This window comes from Ipomoea triloba, chromosome 1 (genome assembly GCF_003576645.1).
Source record: "Ipomoea triloba cultivar NCNSP0323 chromosome 1, ASM357664v1".
NCBI lineage: Eukaryota > Viridiplantae > Streptophyta > Magnoliopsida > Solanales > Convolvulaceae > Ipomoea > Ipomoea triloba.
The window spans coordinates 32,847,080-32,873,676 of record NC_044916.1 but is presented as its reverse complement, the minus strand read 5'-3'; the positions used below and the strand labels follow the sequence as shown (position 1 = coordinate 32,873,676).

Here is a 26,597-nt window from a genome sequence, read left to right as displayed (position 1 = left end):
TTTAAGGGTACGGATAGGCATTGGGCGTGGGCATGGTTTGTTTTAATTATGCCAAGCTTTATCAAACTTTTTAAAAAGCATAAATCTTTTGCGCACAATATACGTACATTATAGTGCCGAATATTATGACGTCATTTTCTAGCAACCCTATAGACTATAGTATAGTCCATTCTTGACATACACTATACTATACTGCCAAGTGCCGAGTTCTGGAGTCTCATCTCACAATTCAATTCGATCATATCATATTCCCTCATCCCTTCCTCTCTCCTTCATGGCCGCCTCTGAACCACCGCCTGATGAACAACCGCCGCCACAGTTTCCACCACCACTCCCTTACAAGGTATATATATACATATATATATATATATATATATATATGTAACTCCTCTTTCTCCTCCTTCTTCTTCAATTCTTGTTTAAATTTATAGTCATTTTACAAACTTTAATTTGTTTTCAGACATGGGTTTTGAAGGTCTCAATCCACTGTCAAGCTTGCAAAAGAAAAGTCAAGAAAGTCTTACAAAGCATCGAAGGTTAAGTTTTCCTTAATCTTTAATTTTCAGATATTAAATTAAAGATGGATCAATGTTTTCTTGAGCTAACTCAATTTAATTTTCTGCTTTAATTTCTTTTTTAATATATAGGGGTTTATATAACGGATATTGATGAAAAACAGCATAAAGTGACAGTTACTGGGAACGTTGAAGCAGATGCCTTGATCAAGAAGCTGATTAGGTCCGGGAAGAATGCAGAGATGTGGCACGAAAAGTCTTCTTTCAAGGAGAAGAAATCCGGGAACCCTAATCAGAGATCCGAGGGAGCGAAAAGCAACGAAAATAGCGACGAAGATGACGATAATAATGAAGAAGAAGATGACGGCAAGGCAGGCGAGAATAATGTCGACGCTCAGAAACAGAAAACCGGCGGGCCGTCTGTTAGATTCGATGTACCGCCGCCGGGGAATGCCGCCCCCGGCGGAGCTCCGCCTAAGAAGAAGAAAAAGAAGAAGAAGAAGAAGAGTAGCGGCGCTGCGGCTTCGGCGGCTTCTAACAATGCGCCGCCGGGGAACGCGGGGCCCGAAACGTCGAGAATGGGGCCCCCTCCTCTTCATGGTGTTGATCCGGGGAGTCTCGGCCATCCATATGCGCCGGCGCCGGCGCATCAATATCCGCCGAGTTATGGCGCCCCTCAGCAGGGTTACGTAGTGAGTTACAATGCGGCGCCGCACCCCGGCGGCGGCGGCGGCGGGGCTCCGACTTACTACTACGCGCCATCCTCGCCCTACACGTATGCTTACACCCGAGCAGAGGTCCACTCCATGCGATGCAGGCCGTTGGATTCCTTTGAGATTTTGAGCGATGAGAACCCCAATGCCTGCTATATTATGTGATAGATCATCTTATCAGTTAAGTTAAGGTGGTATCACCACACATGCATGCAAGTAGATTTTAGAATTTGTATTTTTGATCACTACCATACCGCTGTATAACTGGTTTCTTATTAATTAGAGACAATAGTTGACTCAGTATTATTTAATGGCTAAATCGATCAATAAGTGATTTTAAGATAGTCGTTGTGAAGAAAGTTACTACCTTAGCTGAGGTTGGTAGAGCCTAGAGGCGAAAAGTGCATAGCACATGAAAACCAATGCTAGTTTTAATTGGATGACGACTCATCATGATGACTTACATTTTGGTCTACACATTTTCAATTCCTCTATCATCTATAGAGATCAACTTGTTGTGCATTTAGATTTAGAACGGACATGTTGGTATTTTTTAATCTATATATTTGTAATTTGTTCTTTTTCTCTTGAAGTGGACAAAAATATCTTTTTATTATATTATTTGGCACATAAATTGGAGTCGGATGAATAGTATGGTATAATAATAATCTAAACTTGTAGTTCAATTCTATAGGATGGTTTAGAATAAACACTTGTTCCTTTTAAATGTATGAAAGTTCTTAACTTCTTCCTTGTAGTATTCAAGATTGATGCAGTGAGATGGATAAACAGTACAACATTGATGAAGTTGAAATCATGTTTATGTCACAAAGCTCTTCCTTAATCTATATAATATATATAATATTAATAGTGTGAGTAGTAACATTTTTTTGGGGAACGAGTGAAACCTAAAGTGACTATTTGAGAATATATACTTGGTAAATCATGTTCTATGTAATTGTCTGTTCTCAAATTACACAAAAGAAATATTCGTACTAGAAAAACTCTATGTGAGTATAGTATTTTAGTTGCGTTGTAGATTATGTATTTATGTTTTCACCATTTATAAGTAATGTTATATTTTACATTTAAAATTATATATAAAAAAAATCTTGCAAAAAAGGTTGAGCATCATATTTTTTTTTTGGGTTTCAAATAAGTAATAAAAAAGTTATTCACAAAATATGCATATTAACTTTTTGACCAAATTCTACTAGGGTAATCAAAGTGGTCGACCAATCAGCGTTTAATCTTTCTTCTAATAGTAAGGTGGAAAACTTTCACTAAAGGACTTCTTTCACCAATTTGTGGGGGTCAAGACCTATTGTGTGCAAAAATATACATAAGACATATAAGGTGAAATCATTTAGACAACTTGATATTTACTTCTTTCATGGGCCTTATTATACGTGAAATCATTTGGACAATCATTATACAATAGACTATGACCGTGTGTATTAAAAATTTATTTTTAAGTATATTATTAAAATATGAACTTTCAGTACATTAGAAATAAACTTTCAATATACTAAAAATAAACATTTAATGTTAACTATAGTTTGTTGGTTCTATGGTGTCTAAATATAACTGTTAATAATTGAGAAACTTGTTAAGAGCCCATCTCTAGAAAATTATAGGAGTTGTAGACTTGTAGGAAGCTAGCTAGGGAATATATCTTACAACATAGATTCCACTCAACAGTTGCAATGGTGGGAGGAGAATATGCTCTTTTAGTAATCTTCTTTCCTTTAGCTATCTCCAATTTTTGAAGATTAACATTCCAAGAACATCCTTTTGATGGATAGAAACATCACCCCAATCTTTCAATGAACAATACCCATAAAAGAAAACAGTCCCCACTCCACCAATCTTCATCACCACCACCCCTTGTGCTATCTTTCAAGATATACTTAGCTTTATTTATACCTTTCCAAATTCAAAACGTATTATATGTTTTCTTCTAGAAAAAAAAAAGAAGAAAAAAGTAGAGAGTTTTTTCAATTAGTAAACACATTCAACCTTCGACAACTAGAAACCATCTTTAATTTAGTTCTGAAAATGGTTGGTTTTCTGCAGAAGATAATATCTTGTTCATGTTTTACCCTAATCTGAGCTAGCCAAGAGGAAGCAAATCTGTGTGGTCTGGTAGATGCAAGCATTTTTATGACCTCACAAATAAGAATAATTATCCTGCAAAAAGAAACTTCTAGACCCTTTTCCACCATTGCCGTACAGAAATGAAATATATAAATGATAAGGGTCAATACTGTAAGCTTATATACTAATGCTTATGCAGTTATGCCAATCATTCATAACCTTACCTTTAACCCAAAGCCAATTGATTTCCTGCTGGCATCAAATGAATCATATCATTAATCATTGTCACAAGGGGCCAAATGGGGCATAAACAAATCTTTTCTAAGTGACTGAGGAAAACCCGCAATTAATATTCGAGGGTGTATATTGGGTAAATCCGGTCTTGTGACCCTAGCTGGTAAAGAACCACAAGAATGTAAACTAGTCTAGGTTGCCCATAATTGATCGGCTCAAACCAAGAAGGTCATTAGGCCACTCCCGCTGGGAGTCGAAATTATAGCCTTGTGGTTATCAAGTTAACAGCTAGACATCATAAACAAACCTTTTCAAATCTCAGTTTAGTAAGCAATAGCATAAATTCAAAGTTGACCTATTCTTGTGATAGAAAGCATTTTACTTTTCAAAGATTGAAAGGGCAAGAGGCTAAGAGGAGGGGGCATCAACTAGGGGAATCATGTCAAAACAAAAGGAAACAACATGATAAGCCATCTTGAACCAGTGGTTATAAAGAAATGAGATTCTTAACCTAACAAATAGAATAAAGCAAGCATTTCTTTGGCACAATCTATCTCACGAAAGTGACTGAACTTCTTTTTTCCACGTCGTCCCCTTCTTTATCATCACTAAAGGTTCTTCCTGCGATTCAGTTCACTTTCTTTATCAACCCATTTTACAAGTTTCATCAGTTCTATCCCTATAGGCAATGGCTTGTGGGTGGTGTAGAGAATATGAAACAGAAAAAAGAAAAACACGAAAAGCAATCACAAATTAGCATATCAAGGGAAAAGGCAAATGATTTTCATTGCATTGCCAAGAATGGGGAAGCAAGCTACTTACAGATCAAAATCCTTGAATACGAAGAAAAGATTGTGAATATATGTACAGATTTCAGAACAAAGATTGACAAACTATATTCTAACTAGAAAACATTATAAAAATCTAGCTTTTACTTGGTCTTTTGGCTTTTGCACTCAAAGGCATGTTGATGCTTTGGAGGTGCGTTGATTCATCCCGAGGATGATTACAATTACTGTCACATCGTCATGATATTTCCTCCTCCTGCCAGCAGGGACGCTCATCAGCTCTTCCATGCTGAAACCTGCACAAGAAAGAGATTAGTGTTTCATGTAGAAGTTCGGCCTAATTTTGGTAGCACCAATGTCTTTACAACTTAGACAACCAAATATTTTACTCTTTAGTCAACCACTTTACTTGCTACAAATTTACGAAAATTAACACAGATCACTTGGTGTTTCATTATCTAAAATGGATGCTGAAAGATAAGATAAAATATAGATGTTACAAATCATATAGCTTAGAGCCGAGTGAAGGAAAAGAGATTAAAATATCTTGCCGGCACAATCTGCTGCTCTCAATACAAGCTGCTCCACCAGGAACTTTGCCGGATCACCAGAAGCATTATTTAGTATGTAAGAACGAGCAAGTTGGACAACCTCATCATTGGTGAAGAAGTCAAATAAACCATCACTCCCAAGTATAACAAAGTGGTCAGTGCTTGAAATTTCATGTACAGTTAGAGATGGCTGTACAGAAACATATGGAGGACTAATCAAATTACGAACTTTAAGAATGCCCATCAATGCATCATTCATGATTTTCTGCAAAGACAATGAAATGGTTATACAACAAAAGAACAAATTTAGAAATAAACAAAAAATTGTTAGTAAATATCCTGATGATATTTACTAAGGTGTTATTTTTTGTACATACATAAATACATATGTATATGATTTCCACTTGAAATGGATCAACACATCTAATATCTTTATTGAGAGAAATTGCGTCAAGTTTGTAAGAGCTGAGGTGATTTCAGGTTAAAAGACCATTGAAATTTATTATTTAAAAAAAAAGCAGAAATGAGTACCCTTTTCAGGTAACCAACTCCAAGGGCTCGAGTAACTTTTAGCTTTCCCTTAACTTTCCCGGCCACAATTGGTGAGGGATCATCGGGATGACCATTTAAGAGTAGGGTTTTTTCACACTCATTATCAACTGTATGACTAACTGTGAGCTGGACAGCTTGTAGTCCATTGTTATCATAAGTACGACCGCCTTCATTATATGTTGCCAATACTGCTCGACTGTCACCTAGATTGAGCACATACATATCCTTTCCATGAAGAAGCACAAGTAAGACACAACATCCTACAGATACTAAGTCAGGTCGGTCCTCCATTTCCTGTTCGACCACATATAGGAAATCATTCTCTGCTTGATTAACAGCCCGTTGAAGGCTATTCAGTACCTTATGCTTAAAAGAGCGACATGGTTTTTCCAATTCCATGGAAGAAAGTCCGCTACCAAAAGAATGAACCCCAATTGGTTTCTTATTAACATCTTGGAGGGTTTCATCTAAATCTAGACACTCAGAATCTGCAATGGATTCCTGCTCAAGTTCCCAGTCTAACAGGTTCAGGTAGTACCTGACTGTTTCATACAATGTTCCAGCCAGAAAATCAGCTGCATCTCGTCCATTAAAACCATCATATATGCCACAGAAAAGCCACCCGTTCTCTTCTGAACAAACAGCCTGAACTCTGTCTTCACCAGCAGCACCACCCGCAACTTGTACTTCTGTTGCGCTCAGGAAACTTTCATTTCTGGAGGCAGCACTCAAGGACTTCAGAGTGAAGGAATCATACTCAGGCCCATCACTAGGAGACGATGGACCAAAACTGAAGTTCGTAAAACTACTTGGCAGCGATGATGACAACAAATTCGAGAAAGAGGTTGAAGAGGGTATGCGTCGGAAAGACTTGGGGGAGTCCAACGCTGGCAGGATCTCTGCACCCATCAATCCATTGCAAATATTCGTGTTCACCAATGTGGCATTGGCACTTAAAGCAGCTCCAGACAGGCACGAGAACGAACTATTCGCTCTTCGCAGCTTAATTCCACGGGAGATATCAATACCATCAGATTCATCACAAGAATTATTATTGCTATAGTTGCATTGATACCCAAAATTTATCTTTATTTCCTGTCCAGGGTCATTTACTGTTTGTCCATGCATCATTTGAACCTAAAAACACAAAAATATTTACAAGTTACCTTCTTGATTGTAGAACTCTCAAGCCATGCCTAGACTTTAAGTGTAAAAAACAGTACATGCCAAAGAAAACAAGATCCAATACCACTTGAGAAGAACCTTAAATGCCAAATGAAATAAGGTTCAAGGCTACCCCAGTAGCTAAAAGCAGACATAATCACAATTACTAATTCAACCAATACAAAGTACCTTCTCTCCTCCCCCAATTGGCTAATCAAGGTGCCAAAAAGGTCACTTGTAAAACTTGTCTGGGGTAATAAAATAAGAACAAAACAAAAAAGGGAAGCATTGAAGAATTATTAATATCAAAGCTCATGTCAAAACTCAAAAGTGATTAGCACAACATATAATACTAAAAACATCCAGAAATCAGGAAAATCAGGACAAATATTCGTGCATTTACCAGAAATCCAAAATCGCAATCAAGATTCAAGAAGCCCTACCGATCTTAAAACAGCATCAACGATTATTCTATCCGGAGACAACAAGAATACCAAAGAATGAAAGGGAAACCCAAAGATTGAAAGCAGAACTAACCTGAATGATCAGAAAGGCAGAGCCAGATCAAGAAATGCGCGAAGAAGATGCAAAATTTACGGAGTTGGGTATGCAGAGAAGGAAGGAGTGAAAGTAGTAGGGAAAGCAGAGAGAAACAGCAGGGGAGTAGAAAGGGGTGGCGACGATTAAGGGTTGAGATTTATAATACGGAAGTGAAAAACAGTGATGGGATTGAATGGTGAGGAAAGAGATTACAGTGAATAATATGAAAATAAATAAATAAATAAATAAGGGTCGTTATTTGGGAAGCGTGGCAGTGTAGGGGACTGGGGTCTCCAGACGAATTTTCTACGGTTGACGTTAATGGTGGGAATGAAATAATGGAAAGGTCAAAAAATCAAAATCCTCCATTCGTCCCAGGATCAACGATCACCCGTTATTTTGTTCCATCTCATCTTGCCTCTACACTCACCAGGCGGCTCAACTCTTTTTTTTCTTTTTTTTTTTTGGTGGTGGAGGGTGATTGCCAGATTGGTGTTCCACCACTGACCCGAATAGCTCACTACCTATCAAATTCCAACTAGTATACTAAGCTCTTATTCACGACAAAGTCAAAACTCGGAAAAAAACAACACAAGAATTTGTAGCTCATGTCTTAGCACGACCCTCAATTCTTAAGTGAGAATAGAATTATAGAGTTAATTTCATTTTCGGTCATATGATTATTGAGATGTTGTTAATTACAATCCACAAATTTCAAAACTATCAATTTGATATCGTAATTATGCAATTTTTTTTTTAAATTTCAGTCACTCCGGTCAAATTACCCGCCAAAAGTTGTCAAACAATTTTAATGGGTAAAATAATGAGGTCAATTTAGTAATTTGCTTCGTCCCTTATCTTTCTTCTCCATCGCCATTCTTTCTCCTTGTCGCCGTCAAAATTATATTATGTGGAGGATCCAATGACTTCTTAATCGATGGTATGATTGTTGACCTTACATCCGGCGCTGAAGCGAAAATGCATGATCTTGGAGAAATTCCCCTTACACGAGTCTCTGATTTAGTCTGCTGGGAAATGGGAGTATAGAAGCCTTCTTCCTTACTATCATATGAGCCTTGAAGCGTGTAGAACGCAGTGTCCTGGCTCTCCTCGTTGGAGGCGTCATCGCCGACGGATGTAAGGCCATCAATCATACCGTTGATTAAGAAGTCACCGAATCCTCCACATAATATGTTTTTTTACGGTGACGAGGAGAAAAAATGGCGATGGAGAAGAAAGAGGAGGGAAGAAGCAAATTACTAAATTGCTATCATTATTTTATTCATTAAAATTTTTAAGCAACCTTTAGCCGACAATTTGACCGGAGTGGCTGAAATTGATAGAATTGCATAGTTACAGTATTAAATTAATAATTTTGAAACTCGTGTACTGCAATTATCAACACCCCAATAATCATAGGACCAAAAGTGAAATTAACTCTTTATGACATTATTACTAGCTATTTAATGATATTTTCTTTTCCTTTCAAAAAAAAAAAGAAAAAGAAAAAAGAAACTCCTATCTTGCAAGCAATCGGCTTACAAATGATCCCAAACTGATATATTAGATTTCTTTTTATACATACTTTATTAAAGTTTCCATCAGACCATAATTCACAAAATTCAATATCAACCCAATGATCCCAAACTGCTATATTAGATTTCTTTTTTATACATACTTTATTAAAGTTTTCATCAGACCATAATTTACAAAATTCAATCTCAAACCAAACTTGTCGCATACAACTAAATTAATGGTTTATGTGTATATATATACATATGCCTGAAACTTGATCAAATTGATCGATGATTGTAATGATATAATTAATAGTTTTAGTCGTTGTAATTTATGAAAAAACAATCCTCAAAGTTTGAAGACTTTGTCGTGACATTAATCCTACTCATCATTGGCTTTGTTTATGCTCTAACAAATAGGGATATTAGTTGAGATGCTTTCCTTTATCATGCAAATATTAATGAACTTAAAATTATAATAAAAAGGCTAAAATAGTGATGAACCTAAGTTTGGAGAAAAAAAATTATAAAGTTATGAGAGTGGTAAATTGTTTGATTTTTAGTGTACAATTATTATTAAAGTATACAAAGTAGATATTAAATATATGTCAAAATGTTACTAATTTCAAGAGTTAATATAAAAAAAATAATCTGATCGATATTTTAACATTACATAGAGAATTAATTAATGGAATGACCATGCCTACCACAAATTTTTCGAAGTTGACTATTTGATTAGGGGTTAAAATTTAAAAGTATATTTTTTCTAAAACTTATGCATGATAATTGATAAATATATTTGCTTTAAAATATGGGATACAAGTTAATATTTAAATATAAATAAATATCTCTTTCCTCTCTCTCTTTTTTTTTTTTTTTTTTTGGAACACATTTCTCAAATCTAGACTTACGCTGACAAAGTTGGAGAAACACAAGATATGGTGGTACCCAACTAGGATGCTAATGATATTTGGAGCCCCAAGAAAAAGTTTGTACACTTCATGGGGGACCAGACCAATTTTGATAGATTTCTTGACTGAAAATGATAATTGTATTATCAAGTGACATGAACTAGTCCTATCAAATAAGTAGTCATTAGTTTGGGTCTCAGTAGAAATAATATTAACTTTTTATATTTCAATAAATTGAGAAAATATGTATAAATAGATACTATATTGTAAGTTATAACAAAGTCAGTAGTACGTACTAAAAAATGTAAAAATTTTATCATGTATCTAAATTTTTTGTTGGAACTAATTAGGATGCTAAATTTTTGGCGTGAAACTTTTTTTTAAACAAAAAATTGTTGTGAATCAATTAGAGCATCTCATGTCAACATAGAATATTTTTTTTTTTAAATACAACTGACTCTATTACATTGTAGTATTATGTTAACATAGGATTTAAAAAAGTGTAAAATGTATAATTATATTGTAAATGCAATATTACACTTTCCTAATGTCCATGTCTCATGAGCAGTGGTGACCATGGCTCATTCTTCTTTTAGTAATGCTAGATTTCTCTATAAATTCACTCTCCAATATTCAATAACATGTCATTATTATGTTACATTTATTTTATATTTAATTATTACACAAACATTTTATTAATTCACATATAATAAATGAGGATTATTATCCTTTAAAAAAACACTTATAAATAGGTCTTGTCCTTTGGGCATCAACCTTGTGTTAGGTGCTTGACCAATTTACAGCTTGAAATATATAGTATGTTCCCTTTCGTATGTACTTGACATATCTAATATAATATTTAAAATATAAATAAAAGGTTGCATTTAATATGTAAAACTTTGTAATAAATTTTTTATTTTCTTTTACTTGAATGTATATATTAGTTAATATGAAAAAAAAAATATGACATAAAAGTTTTTTATTTGATTTTTGATATGTCAACCAAGTAAACTCTAAAATATTAGAGAAAATTGACATTTTAGCCCACTGACTATAGAGGTCTTGTTAATTGCAGTCCACGACTTTCAAAACTGTTAATTTCATACCGTAACTATTCAATTTTTATCAATTTCGGTCACTCCAATCAAATTACCCGCCAAATTCGCCGGAAAATCCTAAACCCTAAAATAAAATTACCCGCCAAATTCGCCGGAAAATCCTAAACCCTAAAATAATTAGAAGTATTTTAATAATTTCACATGTATGTTCTTCTTCTCCGGCGATTCTTGGTTTTCCGACGGGTTTGCTCGTGAACTTCAGGCAGATGGTGCAGCAAGTGACCGGCGTGAGATTCGACGGCGGCGGAAAGCTGTCGGTCCCTCCCATCCTTAAACCGGAGCCTCACCACGCCATGAACCAGACGTCGCCGCCGCACACCTCCGGCTACTTGCCCACCCTCGACACCTCAGCTTTCTTGCTCGTGAACCATTGTTCGTTGCTGCTAAAAAATTTTCAACAGAAGCATGTTAGTAGTAGCAAATGGTGGAGTTTGATTGGTGTGGGAATTGGGGTATGCGTGCTTGGAAAGTTTTGATGTCTTATTTGAGAAAAAGCAAATGGTAACAAAGATGGAGAGATGGATGGAGGTGAGACGCAAAATAATCAACAATCGATCTCGTGCCTTAGACTTTTTAGCAGCAACGAAGTCATGCCGGTCACCTGCTGCACCATCTGCCTGAAGTTCACGAGCAAACCCGTCGGAAAATTAAGAATCGGCGTATGCAGAACAAAATTTGGTCTGAGAAGAAGAACAGACATGCAAAATTACTAAAATACCCCTCATTATTTTAGGGTTTAGGGTTTTCCCGCGAATTTGGCCGGTAATTTGACCGGAGTGACCGAAATTGATAAAAATTGAATAATTATGGTATGAAATTAACAGTTTTGAAAGTTGTGGACTGCAATTAACAAGACCCCTATAGTCAGTAGACTAAAATGACAATTTTCTCAAATATTTATTAAAATGGAGGGAATTAAATTTTAAGATCTACTGTAATGGTTGATAAAGTATTCATGGAGTGTAGTAAATCATAAATGTTGGAGTTTAGGCCCTAGAGGTCCAACGGACCAACACCACTCACCATAAGTAATTTAATGTAAAGAAAATGGATATAACATTATTTTAATATGAAATTTTGAAATGTTCTAATACATTAGGTTAAATTAAATGAAAATTACCAGCATGGCCAGCTCAGTTAGTCACCGAAGTGAAGTTTGAAAAGAAACTCAAGGTATCAAGTCTCAACAACAGCAATGCGTGAGTCAAACAATAAAGAACACTTGAGAGACAACAAAATGCATATATGAAACCATAAATTAAAGGTGAAGAACCCTTGTCCAAGCAATGCTTTTCTTCATGCATATATGTTTTTCCCCATTGCAGAATAAAATCAAGAAAATTCTTGCATTGCCATTTAAGTAAAGTATTTTGTCCCTAAACTTTAACCAATTCCACACAACACAATGGTCTCTTTTGCCACTCTTTAAATCCACTCCCATTCCAAACTATCTGCACTGCCTGTAAAAACTAAAACACTCCTCTCCCCTCTGTGATCAAAACCATGGCTGATTCTACATTCTCCAACAGAGAAAAAAACAAGCAATTTGATCAAGAAATCAGAGAGATGATCTCCGTCCTCACGGGCCGCCTTACCACTCTGCAACATGCTCAGAAGGTAGGGGACTCGAGCCAGAACAAGGACCGGGACGAGGACGACATCCATGGCACGAGAATCGTCACTCTAGCCGGGAACAACATGGGAGCCAGCATGCGAGGCGAGATGGACGAGAAAGCAGGCCTCGAGGGAGACAGCGAGGCGATGAAAACATATGTTAACAGCAATTTCCAAGCTGTCAACAACTCCATCATGCTGGGGGGAAGCTATTCCACGAATGATCCCGGGGTGCACATGGAAGTCGTGGACAATGTTATCGAGCCCCAATCGCAGCCCGGGAAGAGAAAGAAGAAGGGCAAGAAGAAAGAGAAGGACAGCTCCACAAGTGACCACAAGAATGACCACTCAGACTAATCTGATCTGATACAAAAAATACTGCAGATCAGAGGGCTATTGCATTATTGCCCAATAATAAGTTTTATTCTGTGTGTGGCTATGCACTCAAAACATGTTTTCTTGAATTGTCTGAAACTTTATATATATGATGTGTCATCAATAATAATTTCTCTTTGTTACATTCTTTTCTTTTCTTTCTCCTTATTCTCACCATAGATAGAGACATCCACAACCTTTCGATTCGACTTACAATTGACAACACATACAAACAAGTGACACTACAAGAATAAATGTTTGTTGAAGAACCATATCAGATCAGATCAGGGAATCTGCCTGGATTCATGATTTGCTTCTGATTCCTTGTCCCTTGTCTCTTCAATTTCATGGACAACTTTCTGCATTTCTTTGTTCTTCCCCCACAGCAGAAAGTACAACCCCACAATCACAATTGCTGATCCTATTAAGCTGAAAGATGACCAATCAAAGTGTTAGTCATGATGGGGCTTATCACTTATCAGTAACAATAATTTATCAGAGTTTTGGATAAAAATGACTAAAAATTATCATCACCTCCCGAGATGCAGCTGTTCGTGTAGAATGGGAATGTCGACCATGCCTGCCATGACTTGGACGAGGGGACTAAAGGCCGCGGTGAAGACAGGCCCCCTCTTCTTCACACACCATGACATCCCCACGAAACACAACCCCGAACTCACTGAGCCCTGCAACAAGTCTTCTGTTGTTGGCGGTTACAAGGAAAAAAAAAAAAAAAAAAAAAAANAAAAAAAAAAAAAAAAAAAAAAACGAATACGGTGATGATAGTTAGGATAGGGTAATACTTACATTATAGATGACATATAACATGTCAATCTTTTTCTTCGGTATCCAAATGCTTAGGTTTCTGTCGGTGCAAAACGCGAGGACAGCAGCCTGGATGGCACTAAGGAAAGTCATAATAGCCGTGCTAGAATACTGGCACGGATAGCTCTTGGCAATACTCGATTGCACGAGGAACCACGACGACCACAATAGAGTTCCAGCAAGCAATGCAAACGAGCCAATAGTCCATCTCTCTCGTCGTTGGGAGGAGCTCCTCATCACAGCCTCTCCAAGAGAATGGTTTATGGCCTGTGAGCCTTGAAATTTGACTAAAGGCATGCCTTTGTATAATGTCAATAAGAGGGCACCTCCAAGGCATATTACTGTGCCAATCACTTTGGCTTTCCCACTCCTACTCCTAATGTTCATAGTCTCTAACCTGTCATCACACTTTCACAGTTTCAGCTTCTTCGATACGTTGAAGAACAACAACGAAAATTGAGATAACTTATCAACATACCCGAAAGGTAATGCCATTAAAAATGTGATGACAGGAACCATGTTAAGGAAAGCACAAGAAAACGTTGCAGAAGTGTACTCTATACCAACAAGGAACAAGTATTGAGTAACAGAAGCCCTGCAAAATTTGCATAACATGAAGTTAGGGACTAAACATGAAAACGACATATATATGCAGCTCTAAGCATACACTCACCCGACAATCGCGCTCAAGAAAAGGTGACACAAAATGCGTGGCGTGAGCTTTGGCCTACTGTTCCTGCAAACAAAATCAAGGTAAGAACAGCAGGCAGGGCAGTCGGTCCAGAGTCAAAAACCAGCATATATATACCTTTCCAGAAAGAAGGCGACGGGGGCTAAGAAAATGGTTGAAATTGATTGCCTGTAAGTGATGAACACCAAGTGTTTCATACCATCAATGATAATCTTCTTGAGAAGTATATTACTAATGGCGAACGCGAAATCTATGGCGATCATTAGCATGACAGGGAACCATTCCACACAGCTCTTCATCTCTGATCTTTGCTTGGTAGCTGAGGTTGAAGAAGGCATCATGTATCAGAGGCTCTATATAGAGCTATGGTTGAGAGGAATTGAAAGAGTTGGCACTATGAAGCTAGCTGAGGTGGGGGTTAAATTCTAAAAACAACACATCAATGCTTTTAAAACTATAAGAAAACATTATATTAGTTTAAAACATATACTCCATCCTTTTCACTGTCCTTTTGATTGAAAAGCAACAGTACTTCCCTTTTGTTTGCTGTTGATAGATCCCAAACAGCAGGTGGATAGTTGTCTAGTTGTCTTAGAACCATTTTCTCTGATTAATCTACATGTTTGACCTTGAACTCCTAACGAGCCTTGTGACCCTAGCCGACAAACCAGCATAAGTTGTCTATAACTGACCAGCTCAGACCAATAGGTCTCACGGTAACCGGCCAGCAAACCAGCCTAGGTTGCTCATAACTAACTGACTCAAGGTTGCATTTTAGCCAACAAACCAGCCTAGATTGCCATAGCTGACCAACTCAAACTAAGAAAGCCAACAGACCGCTCCCAGAGAGAGTCGAACTTAAAACCTTGTGGTTACTAAACCAATAGGCGGACCAACTTGGCTAGGATTGCCCTGCAAATTGCAAATTTGCAATGCTGGATAAGTGCCACAAAAATGTGACAACCAACTAACACAAAATTTGGTCACTACCTTGTTGGGCGGAGGCCTGCAGGAACAAGTCCAAAATCTCGCTACCCGATTTGGATTCGAATTGCGGGGTTGATTTATAAGGAAATTTCCTTCTCCACTATCAATACAATTAGTATTATAACTTTTTAACGTAATACTCTGTAGTAAGCACTTGATCCTGACGTACTTGTATAATGGCATGAATTTAAGGATTCCTTTGGCTTTGAATGGTTTTGAACATATAACTGGAGTGCTTACAGAAAGTTGTCAATCTGCTGGGAGATCATTCTAAATTAGACAGGTTTCTGTACACAACAGTGAGGGCATATTGTGAGTGGGATAAAATAGAAGAAAGATTCTGTCCTCTCTCTCACTCTCTGTCTTTAACAATAGATTTGGAGCATCTAATGCACCATTTCTCATCCTACCTTTGCCCTAATCAGCATTATATTGCCATGGCATCTAATGCTGCTTTGGAACTAATGCAAAAGCATCTTACCTATTCGCGAATTACATCATATCTCAACTAATTCATTGTCAACTTAACTTATTATTATTATTATTATCATCAAATTACATCTAAAAGATCCTTTCAAAAACACACTAATTACTTCATTTACAAGACTGGAGCGTATGCGGGAGACATTTGATTAAGGAAATCCAATTCCTGTCACTCACCCATCAGATCGACTAAAGTTAATGGAATGGGTGCAGAATTGAAGCATCCATCTATCTTCTTCATCGGAACAGAAAACTAAGGAGCTGAGAATGAAATCACTTTCCCTCCCATGAATATAATATTGAACAATGGCAAGTACGTGTTTGCACACGTGAAGTAGCTAGCTTTTCATATATATGTCGATCGAGAATTAGTATTATCTGGGAATATTGGAATGCACCTCTCTCTCTCAAAGTGTCAAAGTGCAGTGGTGCAACTAACAACCTTAGCTTTTTCAAAGTTAGAGATGCCATGAATAAAGACACAACCTCATCACCTACATTTACTTAATGATATCCTTAGCGGAAATTGGAGTTGTCAATTTCAACATGTTAATTATGGGGCAAATTAATGATCAAGTGTGCAGATTTTATTTTTTTTAATTTTATTTTTGGGTACGATATTACTGGCACAAAGAGTTAATGTCTTCACTAAGGCTCAAACTTGTGACCTCCCATTTGGAAGAGCTAAGAGACGCCATTGAGCTACAAGAGGCGCTTGACAGGTGTGCAGATTAAATGACAACAAATTTGTGAGATTTACAATTAGATTTTCACATGCTTGATATTCTTTTGAGAGAGTTTTGCCTCTCTGATGACGGATTGTGTTGGTGGACTTTGGTACGTACTTTAATACTCCGTATATTTCATGTCAAAAAAATGCGAAACCCTTGTCCCCTGGGCCTACACACCTCAGCCCAACATAATTGTGGATGAATAAATCACGATGACTCAACGGTCTATTACGTGAGACTTTCTATTGTATCGAACACAGATATTTAAAAGGAAATAATAGTCAATTAAGTCATCCAACTATATATTAAAATGCAATTAGACTTTTGAACAAAAATACATTCAATTAATTATTATTATCTGCTTAGGTTGCAATATGACATGACTTTTGTGTGTGTGTATATATATTGGGTTTATCGAGGCAAACCCCACTCCTCTTCCGAGTATGTGAGTAAACCCTCGCCCTGTGATCCTAGCCGGTTAACCAGCCTAGGTTGCCCATAGCTGACCGGCTCAAACCCGGGTGGCAGACGGTTTCGAACTCAGGACCTCACGGCCGCGAGCGTCTTGGTCTTGCCACTCAGGCTGCCCTTACGGGCGTGTGTGTGTGTATATATATATATATGATATGGGTTGTATAACTCCTTTTAAAAGTGAGTGAATATTGTATGGATGTAAGTAAAATAGCAAATGAATTGTAAATTTAGTTATGTGAAAATAAGGTTTACTTTTAAAAGTGAAAAAGTATTGCATGGATAAAGATAGTCTTACATGTATTGCAAGATTGCAAATCTTTTGTACTTTTTCTTCTTCTTTTTATTGATTATTTATATTTTACATTGATTAATTTTATTTATTTATTATTATTATTTAATGTGATATAAAATTGGGATGCACTTTTGAAAGTTAATTGGAGTTGGAGGGATGTAAAAAAATATTGATAGGATTACAAATTTGATAATCTGAAAGTATGATCCACTTTTGAGAGTGAGAGTGTATTGCAGAGATAAGAATAGCCTAAGCCACACACCACGTAGGACGTCATATTTCCATGTGTTATTATTTTTTAAAAAATTATTTAAAAATAAATAAAAATGTTATTAAAAAAAAAAAAACTACCATGGTATGATTAAATTAATACTGACCGTCTTCTCTATCTAATTTGGATGGAAAAGCCTACCGACTTCTTCATTCAGCTAAATTAAAAAATAATAATAATAATAATAAAATGCATGCCACACAAGTAAAATTAATTGGTTATCTTTTGGTAACATGTTAAAAATGTTAATTGCACTTTTAATAAGTTTAAAGGGTGAGGTCTTTTTAGTTCAATAGTTTTTGTTTTTTTTTTTGAAAATCAAAACGAACTTTCATTAATTAATTCAAAACCAAACTCGAGATACAAATAGGAGGGATGGAATCCCACACAGTAAGGACAATAGAGGAACCAGTTGCTTGTGCAAGCACATGAGCTACGTGATTCGCTGACCTTCGGACATGGCGAACAACAACGTCACCAATGTCACTAGCAATCAACTTGCATTTCATTAATTAGTTCAATAGTTTAATTGTATTCTGGTATATAGTTGGAAGGCACATTTAACCACTCTCTCCTTAATGAATGAGTGAAGGGAAAAACTGATTTTCAAAATCTACATATGAATTATGGGAAAAAAGGAATTTCAAAAAAAAATTCCCTCATATTAAAATGTGGTGTGAATTTACACTAATATGAATATAATTCAACTTTGTTAAGGGATCACGACTCAAAACTCGTGTAGTGGTGAAATAATTGCGATTAAGAAACTCCCTTAAGTACCCAAAGTTCTTACACGGGCAAAAGGTTGGATCATTGCACATGGCTTTAGAACTTTAGTTCCTAGCCGTCAAATTCTTTTTTATTTTTTATTTTTAGAAAATTACAATTAAAAACGCAACCTTCTTTACTATTATCCAAATATATCAAAGCAATTTCAACGGTTCAGTGTTGTTCTATGTGCCGTGTGCGCATTGCATGCACTGTTTTAAATTGGTATCGTATCAATTTTATATTTGATGATACAAAAGTTTGATGTGCAATATGTAATAATGTTATTGGTGTATTATGTACTTTTTCACTTTTATATTTTTGGTAAACACATGATATAATTATATTGAGCATACGATACTGTTATGAATCGTATTTATTTAAATTACACTACAATTTTGATATATAATGCATTTTATAGCTACCAGCACCAACTTATGAACCACATCAATTTTTACAATTATCTTATAGTTAGTGATATGTTATCATTGTTTTCATGATTATTGACTACTAATAGTAAATCAAAATGCCTTTTTGCTTTGAATATTTTTGTGAGCCAACGCAGAAAAAACATAAGAAAAAGAAAGAAAAGGGGAAAAAAAAAAAAAGGCGGCAACCACCCCAACGCACCATCAAGCGTGGGTAGCAAATGCCGGCCTGCTAAGCAGTGCATCACGTACTAGTGTCGTTTAAAAAAAAAAACCTTTATCGAGAAATCAAGAAAAATAACCCTCTTTTGGAGTAAAAAATATCAAATAGACTACGAAGCTACACAATAAAATACAATTAGATGATAGAGAGGTGTCAAATGGAGGAGTTAACCCGAAATCTAGTCCAAACTTGATTCGTTTGGGGCGGCCCGATCCGATCCATTTGTTATAATAGGCGGACTAGGGCTAGCCCATTTTATACTACGGATAGAGCCACGCTTAAATTTTTGGACCATGGATCCGACCAATTTGGTCTGGCCCATTGGCCCGTGCATTTTTGAAAACATATATATACTCTAATAGAATAATGACTCGTGAGATTATCAAATTAGGAATTGTAATATTAGTTTTATGCATATTAAATGCTTAAGTATTTACTGTTTAGCTAGTTAACGATCTAACTAGCATACTAAGTAGTAATTCCTATCTTAAAATATTTTCAAGTAAAATTTTATTAGTTTCAAATGGAAAAGATTTCTCTTACTACTTAGTAGTTAGTAGTTGCAATTTATAAACTTATTGGTATTACATTATTAATTATTGATTTATTTCCTTGTAATAATTCTTAAGTTAAATAGTTGAATAAATATGTGAACTTGTATAGCTAATTTAGAAGGGAATATATAACTTAAATTAGTCCGTTTATACAAAAAAACTCTTGAAAGTGGGCATTTAAAATATGTTTTCTCTCAATAAATTGAGAAAAACTTTATACAAATTTTCAATATCATTTCCTTATTTTTATTTTTAAACACCTAATCGAAAACTACTACTTATACATATTTTAAAATCATCTATATAAAAACATTTATATTTTTCTCACATTTCAATTCGTATCTTTTTCTTTTTAGTTTTTGTCCATACATACTTTCTCAACCTTATTGAAGCACAAAGAGTCATTGTCCGCATCGGAGTTCAAACCTATGACCTCTTTTGGAGTAAAAAATACGTAGTATCAAATAGACTACGAAGCTACACAATAAAATACAATTAGACGATAGAGGTGTCAAATGGAGGAGTTAACCCGAAGTCTAGTCCAGACTTGATTCGTTTGGGGCGGCCCGATCCGATCCATTTGTTATAATAGGTGGACTAGGGCTAGCCCATTTTATACTACAGATAGGGTCGGGCCAGACTTTAATTTTGGACCATGGATCATACCAGTCCGGTTCGATCCGGCCCGTTGGCTCGTGCATTTTTGAAAACATATAATATACATATATATACTCTAATAGAATAATAACCCGTGAGATTATCATATTAGGAATTGTAATATTAGTTTTATGCCTATTAAATGCTTAAGTATTTACTATTTAGCTAGTTAACGGTCTAACTAGCTAGCATACTAAGTAGTAATTCCTATCTTAAAATATTTTGAAGTAAAATTTTATTCGTTTCAAAATGAAAAAATTTCTCTTACTACTTAGTAGTTAGTATTTGCAATTTGTAAACTTATTGGTATTACATTATTAATTATTGATTTCTTTATTTCCTTGTAATAATTCTTAAGTTAAATAGTTGAAAATAAATATGTGAACTTGTATAGCTAATTTAGAAGGGAATATATAACTTAAATTAGTCAGTTTATAATTATATTTTTAATATTTTTAGGGCTATAGATCGGACTGAACTTTAATTTTAATTTTTGGACGGGTCCAAACCCGCCTATTTGACACTTCTATTAGATGTTTAAATCAAAAGATGCAATTAATTCCCCAAACAGTAAAAACAAAAATGATTAGTTGTCTAGATTAATTGCAGGTCACCTTGCGTGGCTTTTATTTTTCAATTTTATATTTGTTTAATACATGAATTGTTTTGCCAACTACATACTATGTAGTGTAATGTTACCCAAGATTGAACCTCGGTGGTGGGAGCATTAATTCTTTGGACTAAAAATAATTAAAACAATATAGAATAGATATTACCTTGTACAGAATCATGAGTGTAATTCATGTCAGCGTTTCTGATCTCTTCTTCATTGTTAACAAAATTAGTATTGAAGCAAGATTTTCAAGTTGATTTTTAAAAAAAATCTAAATAAAATTAAAAATAATAATAAAAGGGGTGGAATTTCGTCTAATGAGATGGCAATGATTATTTTCAAACCATATTAAAATTTTAAAAATAAAAGATTTAAGTTCAAATAAGATAGTAATAGATTAATTACAAGACATTCGTCTTTAATAGAAACAAAGCAATCTTCATTTAAAAAAGTCACAATTATATTGATCATAAGTTTTTTTTTTTCTCACCTTCCGTATCTTCGGATTTGATAAGTCTAGTTTTCTATATCCATCCGTAGTACATAGGCGTGCATCTGAAAAAGGTACTAATATACGATGAGGAGTGAGGACCACAATTGCATGGACAGCATCTCCTGCCATGTCAATGCATGGATGAAATATTAGAATTTTTGTATACCCCCATTCTCAGAAAAATAGAAATATGAAGGAATAATTTTACCATTAAGCTAGTAATTGATTGCTCAATTATCAATCTCTATCACTAAGTGTGATGAGATCGAATAATGACGTCATAGTGTTAGCAGACAATCAACTATAGTCATTGGTTTTTTTATGAGCCGAGGCCCCAGGGACATTTGCACGGATCATTATTCAATGTAATATGGCCACATAGTTATATGAATCATAAATAAAAGATATATTTTTGTCTACATAAAGTATATTATTTGAGTTCTAAAAATATATATTATTTTATATATTATCAAATAATGTACATTCGATACACAAATAATGTAATATATTAAAAATGTATTTTGCATTCATGATGGACAGAAAAAATTTATCCACATACACTTGACACAGTCAAATTCATCACAATAATATTTATCCACATTACACTTGACACAGTCAAATTCATCAATGATTCCGTCCGTTTAACGGTCCAGGGCCATGTTCTCGCTCCGAGAGGCACGGGAGCTGGCCCAAGGGGAATCGTCACTTCTGGGAATTGAACCCGGGTTCTCCCAAAATTCCTCCCCACAAAGAGAGCTCACTTGCCACTTGAGCTACCCCATTGGGTTCATAATAATAATAATAATAATAATTGATAGGGCATATACCCCGGTCTTACCTCCCTATACGGTCACGTTCTCGTTTTATAGTCGGGTCGAGGTCAAACGGTTCGGGTTAAGGTAAAAGTCAGCGGGTCAACTTTAGGGCCTATATAAAGGACCATAGTCCTACATGTAAAAGGACTTTTGGGGGGCTTTTGGTTCCTCTCTCTTTCTCTCTCTAGATGAAAGCATACACTTTCTCCCTTCTCTCTATGATTCAAGAACAATTAATGAAAGGGATGAATTGAGAGTCATCTGCCGGATTTACTTTACACTTTGCATATATTGATATACATATTGAATACATAGGGGAAGTTATCCCTATCAAATAATAATAATAATAATAATAATAATAATAATAAGAGGAAGAGGAAGAGGAAGAAGAAGAAGAAGTAGTGATGGAATAAGAATGATATAGTCAAAGATGAAGGAGTCAAACAAGAGAATAGGAAGGTTATCTGATCTTGATGTGAGGGGTAGTTGTAACTGGAAGCAAAACCTTATTTAAAAGAGTATGAAAATTAGACAAGATGGGCAAGTAGGGTTAATGACGTAGCGGAATGAGGCGAGGTCACTCTTGCTCCATGTTCTTCCTTGTTGAGGCTTATCTTGGGCGGGGTGCATGGTTGGTCGGGCCAACTCTCTCAGACCTTCCACTTCCTCGACCCTCCTCCTATTGTCTCTTCTTTTTGTCGGCCCATCTACTTCTGCATAGCGGTTTACCATCCTCATCAATTAATCGTAAGACTAGGGTGGGTGGGTGTTCAAGTGTTTGTGAAAATCTCCGGACCTAATTAGTGCCTAGATAAATATTGAGATTGTTGCCTTTTAGTTAAAGTCATATACATTGTTGACTTCTTTTCTTCCACATGCCCATGAAATCCTTTAAAATCTCACATCTGTTCTATATAACAGTACACAGATGAGCAAAGTGTTTCTTGCGCTGAATATTGTTAGAAAAATATGTAAAAAAGTTGTTTGACAACTAGGCAAAACTTCGTATTGATCAATCTAGAATTGTGTTAAACCAATCCTGGATCGTCCCATCCAAAGTGGACAAGAAGGCCCTACACATGATTGCGTCATCTACCTAATCATTACTATAGTTGCCTTATACCTTGTCATGTGTACACGCAGATCCAAGGTCCCAGTGTAAGCCTTAATAGTTGAAAATCTGAAATCCTTAGGAAGAGGCACATTCATTATACTCGGGGTAAATTGTGTGACCATCTTTACCTTGGGCTTTGGCGACTGCTCACTCGTCTCCATTTTATTTTATAACTCCTATATTTTCCTCTACAACCGCTCCACCACCTCCTTTTTCACGTTTGGGGTTCACTTTTGCATAGTGGACCAACAGAGAGCCGACTCTCCAAACATACCCACCATCTCTGATAGTGGTGATTGCCCTCCCTCACCTACCGCCTTGGCGTGGTTGCTTGGTGGATGATCCCTCGACCCTAGCTTAATTAGTTAGTTAGTTGTGGCACTAACCTCTGCTGCACAGACATCCTCTCACCCAATCGCTCTAGGACAAGCCTGGAGGTGACTGGTCATTTCCCAACCGAATCGTCGCCTTGAACGTCTTTTGTTGTGCGTCGATCGGGTTGGTTGAGTTCAATCCCTGCTCGAGATGTGGCGTTGTGACTTACCATGGACGGATGTGAAAAATGGTTAATGTTCACATACTTATCACCAATTGGTTTTAAGTAAGGTATGACAACCATACAAATTGAATGGCTTATTTGACCCCTATCTCGAAATATAGTAACAATCATATTGGGCTTAAGCAGTATTGGCCTATTTCATATTAAAGTCTGGCCCAGTTATAATATATCAAGAACACAGTTCTTCCAGTTCTCCCCTGGGTCTGCTGAGAAGGCCCGATTTTCTTTATTGGGCTCAACTCAGCAAATGGTCTTCAAATTGTTTATGAAGTTGACATTCGGCCTTACATATTTATAATGAATTTTGCATTCCTGGCCGGACACAAGTTGGGTAAGAATTTATATGGCAAATTATGCCATGAGGGTGGTGAATTTTGATTTATAATGACTTTCATATTAAAAAAAAATGTGTGAGACCGTCTCACGGATCTTTGCTCGTGAGACGAGTTGGGTTAAGATAAAATGTAATACTAAATTATGAATAAAATGTTTATTATTTACATGGGAAAATATAATACTTTTACATCAAAATATAAAAGTATTACATTTTCCTTTATAAGTAACAAACATTTTATTCTTGATTAGTATTATATTTGTTAGTATAAGTATTGCATTTACGCATTGACTTGACTCGTCTCACACTCTCACTGATATGGATCCCTGAGACAGTTTCATATAAGTGTGACCCTTCATATTATGTATATGTAATTAACATATTATATGCATGTAGTTCACAGACTAACTGCAAACACGTTATTTTTCAAGTAGAATTTATAATGCAAGGTGAATTTTTGTCCACGGTATAACAATTGGAATTATATAGGAAATAAGGAGAATTATATGAATAATGACTAAAAGGAGACATTGAACCCTTTTTTTTTTTTTTTTGAAAGCAGACATTGGACATTTGGACTATTAAGCATCTTTTAATCTTCGATTGTTCTTTAGATATAACAAACACTATTTTCTTTAGACGTGGGTTTTGTCCGTTTTGATTCGTTTGAATTGTCAAAGATAAAACAACCAACAAAAAATTCAAAAGTAATCAAATTGTTGCGGCAATCATTAGCTGTTCATCAAAGGCACAATTTATTTGTTTTTTTTTCTTTCATTTTGTAAAAGGAATTGAAAATAAAGACGCGGCGTGGAGTGGCCATACGCGCTACGTCACAATCAAAGCCGTAATTATCTCCTGGAAACACCCATCACACGACACCTGGAACCCTTAGTTGTATTCATGTTTTTGGGTTGGTTTTTGTAGTAATGTAGGAGAATAGGGTCGAGGGAAGATTATAAAAGGGGGAAAAAAAATAAAGCACATAGAAAAAGCTTTTTTTTTTATTTAGAAAAAATAATAAAAATATATGCTTGTTCAAGTGCCAACTGGATACACAGGCGCCTACGAGACTCTCTTCCTTATTTCATTTTATTTAATGAGCCCCATTTAAAAATCATATTTGGAGTTAAAAAAAAAAAAAAAAAAAANAAAAAAAAAAAAAAAAAAAACCACCAAAATACCTCTCCCCCCATTTGTTGAAAAACCACCTTCAAATTTTTAGACTTGCTAAAATCTCCTCAATAATCAATATTGTGGTTGCCCTAATTTCATACTCCTATTTTGTAAGAGTTTTTTAAGTTGAAATTCTTTAATATATTATTCAAATATAAATCGTTGTAAACACATATTATATAATTTAACAAGACTTTACTTAATTTGATTACTTTACGCAAAAGTTTGTCACGCTACCTGGAGAGTGTATTTAGATGAAGTCCGCGTTGTGATCCTAATCGACAAAAGACCGAGGTACGTAAACCAACCTAAGTTGCTCATAATTGATCCGTTTACTGCGTTGTGATCCTAATCGACAAAAGACCGAGGTAAAACAACCTAAGTTGCTCATAATTTCCGTTCAAACTAAGAAGATCAATAGAAAACTTTCATGCGAGAATTTAGAACTTGAAACCTTATAATTACCCAAACAATTGTCTAACAAACTGGACTGAAGGTTAGGCTCCTAATTTAATCATAACTAATAAACATGAGAAAGAATAATATTTAATTTAATCAAGCCAAATAATACATAGTATAGTATAAGAAAAGTAATATAAATATCATTGTCAATAATTTATTAGTTGTTCCTCTTTACTAAACAATTGTACAACTGGTATGCTTTCGGCACAAACAAAATTAAAGTGAGCATATGATGTGGGGTTTTTATTATGTGGGACAAACACAAAATTAAAGCAAGCTGTATTCGTTACCCCAATAATACTTCTAAATTACAGTTCCTTTATTTGATTTTTCTTGTTAGTTAAGTTGTTCCATTTTTTTTTATATAAAATATACATTGCAGAATTGGAACTACCTTAATGGTAAAAGTAGTTTTTTTTTTTTGACACACATTAGAATTAAGAATAGTTTAAGACCTTTAGTAAATGGAATGTTGATGTAATTAAATAATTAATATCAGCTATAAGTTGGACTTTCTTCTAAATAAGAGTCAAATTATGCGAGTGCAATTTAGATCGATTCTGAATTAGTCAAGGACCAAAAGTATTGATATGGAATAAGGTATTAAGGGTAATTAAATCCTTGTAATGATAATACTTTATTCAGATATAAGCACAAAATTGATGATGCTTATGCATGGACCATGGTCCAAAATTTTTGTCCTTTTCTTTTTAAGATGCATAAAAAAATTATATTATTGTTGGGTCATAATGTTACTACATCAAATATATAAATTTACTACTGTAGGTACATAAATTCACTACTAAAAGTACAAAAATCTACTACTATATATACATAAATAAATTCACTAATGTTGATACCATTTTTATATATAAGCTGTATTTATATATGTACTTATAATATTATTTTGATATATCTTGTTACCTGAGTCTATACTCTATGTTACAACAGGGACTCTAAT

General features: G+C 35.3%; 4 protein-coding genes across 5 annotated transcripts; 2 read left to right on the top strand and 2 right to left on the bottom strand.

Moving 5' to 3' along the window:
- The first annotated feature begins 185 nt into the window (after positions 1-185).
- LOC116032938 (heavy metal-associated isoprenylated plant protein 36-like) lies at positions 186-1,703 on the top strand. The gene is made up of 3 exons (XM_031275690.1): positions 186-343; positions 461-536; positions 648-1,703. The coding sequence occupies exons 1-3, from the start codon at positions 275-277 to the stop codon at positions 1,391-1,393; spliced, it is 891 nt and encodes a 296-aa protein (XP_031131550.1). The 5' UTR covers positions 186-274; the 3' UTR covers positions 1,394-1,703.
- Positions 1,704-4,320: 2,617 nt separating this feature from the next.
- LOC116029536 (probable protein phosphatase 2C 40) lies at positions 4,321-7,364 on the bottom strand. Of its 2 annotated transcripts, XM_031271591.1 has the most exons (5): positions 7,152-7,364; positions 6,804-6,862; positions 5,430-6,587; positions 4,899-5,163; positions 4,321-4,643 (listed from the first exon to the last, which is right to left on the bottom strand). In XM_031271591.1, the coding sequence occupies exons 3-5, from the start codon at positions 6,579-6,581 to the stop codon at positions 4,516-4,518; spliced, it is 1,545 nt and encodes a 514-aa protein (XP_031127451.1). In that variant the 5' UTR covers positions 6,582-6,587; positions 6,804-6,862; positions 7,152-7,364; the 3' UTR covers positions 4,321-4,515. The 2 variants fall into 2 exon arrangements, with proteins under 2 accessions (XP_031127451.1, XP_031127447.1); XM_031271587.1 differs by lacking the exon at positions 6,804-6,862 and having other exon boundaries at positions 7,152-7,361.
- A 4,779-nt stretch (positions 7,365-12,143) lies between these two features.
- On the top strand, positions 12,144-12,831 carry LOC116019786. The gene has a single exon (XM_031260123.1). It carries the CDS (start codon positions 12,201-12,203, stop codon positions 12,666-12,668), a length of 468 nt encoding a protein of 155 aa, XP_031115983.1. The 5' UTR covers positions 12,144-12,200; the 3' UTR covers positions 12,669-12,831.
- Positions 12,766-14,530, bottom strand: LOC116019777 (WAT1-related protein At3g30340-like). The gene is made up of 6 exons (XM_031260111.1): positions 14,320-14,530; positions 14,185-14,247; positions 13,990-14,106; positions 13,494-13,908; positions 13,221-13,372; positions 12,766-13,115 (listed from the first exon to the last, which is right to left on the bottom strand). The coding sequence occupies exons 1-6, from the start codon at positions 14,499-14,501 to the stop codon at positions 12,971-12,973; spliced, it is 1,074 nt and encodes a 357-aa protein (XP_031115971.1). The 5' UTR covers positions 14,502-14,530; the 3' UTR covers positions 12,766-12,970.
- Positions 14,531-26,597: the final 12,067 nt, after the last annotated feature.

What these genes read in the sequence shown, in the direction of transcription:
- LOC116032938 (XM_031275690.1), top strand. Translation starts at nt 275, where the DNA reads ATGGCCGCCTCTGAACCACCGCCTGATGAACAACCGCCGCCACAGTTT. An exon ending in CACCACCACTCCCTTACAAG is followed by an intron (nt 344 to 460) that starts GTATATATATAC and finishes ATTTGTTTTCAG; the next exon opens with ACATGGGTTTTGAAGGTCTC. An exon ending in AGTCTTACAAAGCATCGAAG is followed by an intron (nt 537 to 647) that starts GTTAAGTTTTCC and finishes TTTAATATATAG; the next exon opens with GGGTTTATATAACGGATATT.
- LOC116029536 (XM_031271591.1), bottom strand. Translation starts at nt 6,581, where the DNA reads ATGATGCATGGACAAACAGTAAATGACCCTGGACAGGAAATAAAGATA. An exon ending in GAGTTGGTTACCTGAAAAGG is followed by an intron (nt 5,164 to 5,429) that starts GTACTCATTTCT and finishes TTGTCTTTGCAG; the next exon opens with AAAATCATGAATGATGCATT. An exon ending in GAGAGCAGCAGATTGTGCCG is followed by an intron (nt 4,644 to 4,898) that starts GCAAGATATTTT and finishes TTTCTTGTGCAG; the next exon opens with GTTTCAGCATGGAAGAGCTG.
- LOC116019786 (XM_031260123.1), top strand. Translation starts at nt 12,201, where the DNA reads ATGGCTGATTCTACATTCTCCAACAGAGAAAAAAACAAGCAATTTGAT.
- LOC116019777 (XM_031260111.1), bottom strand. Translation starts at nt 14,501, where the DNA reads ATGAAGAGCTGTGTGGAATGGTTCCCTGTCATGCTAATGATCGCCATA. An exon ending in TTAATGGCATTACCTTTCGG is followed by an intron (nt 13,909 to 13,989) that starts GTATGTTGATAA and finishes GTGTGATGACAG; the next exon opens with GTTAGAGACTATGAACATTA. An exon ending in TGTTATATGTCATCTATAAT is followed by an intron (nt 13,373 to 13,493) that starts GTAAGTATTACC and finishes GACTTGTTGCAG; the next exon opens with GGCTCAGTGAGTTCGGGGTT.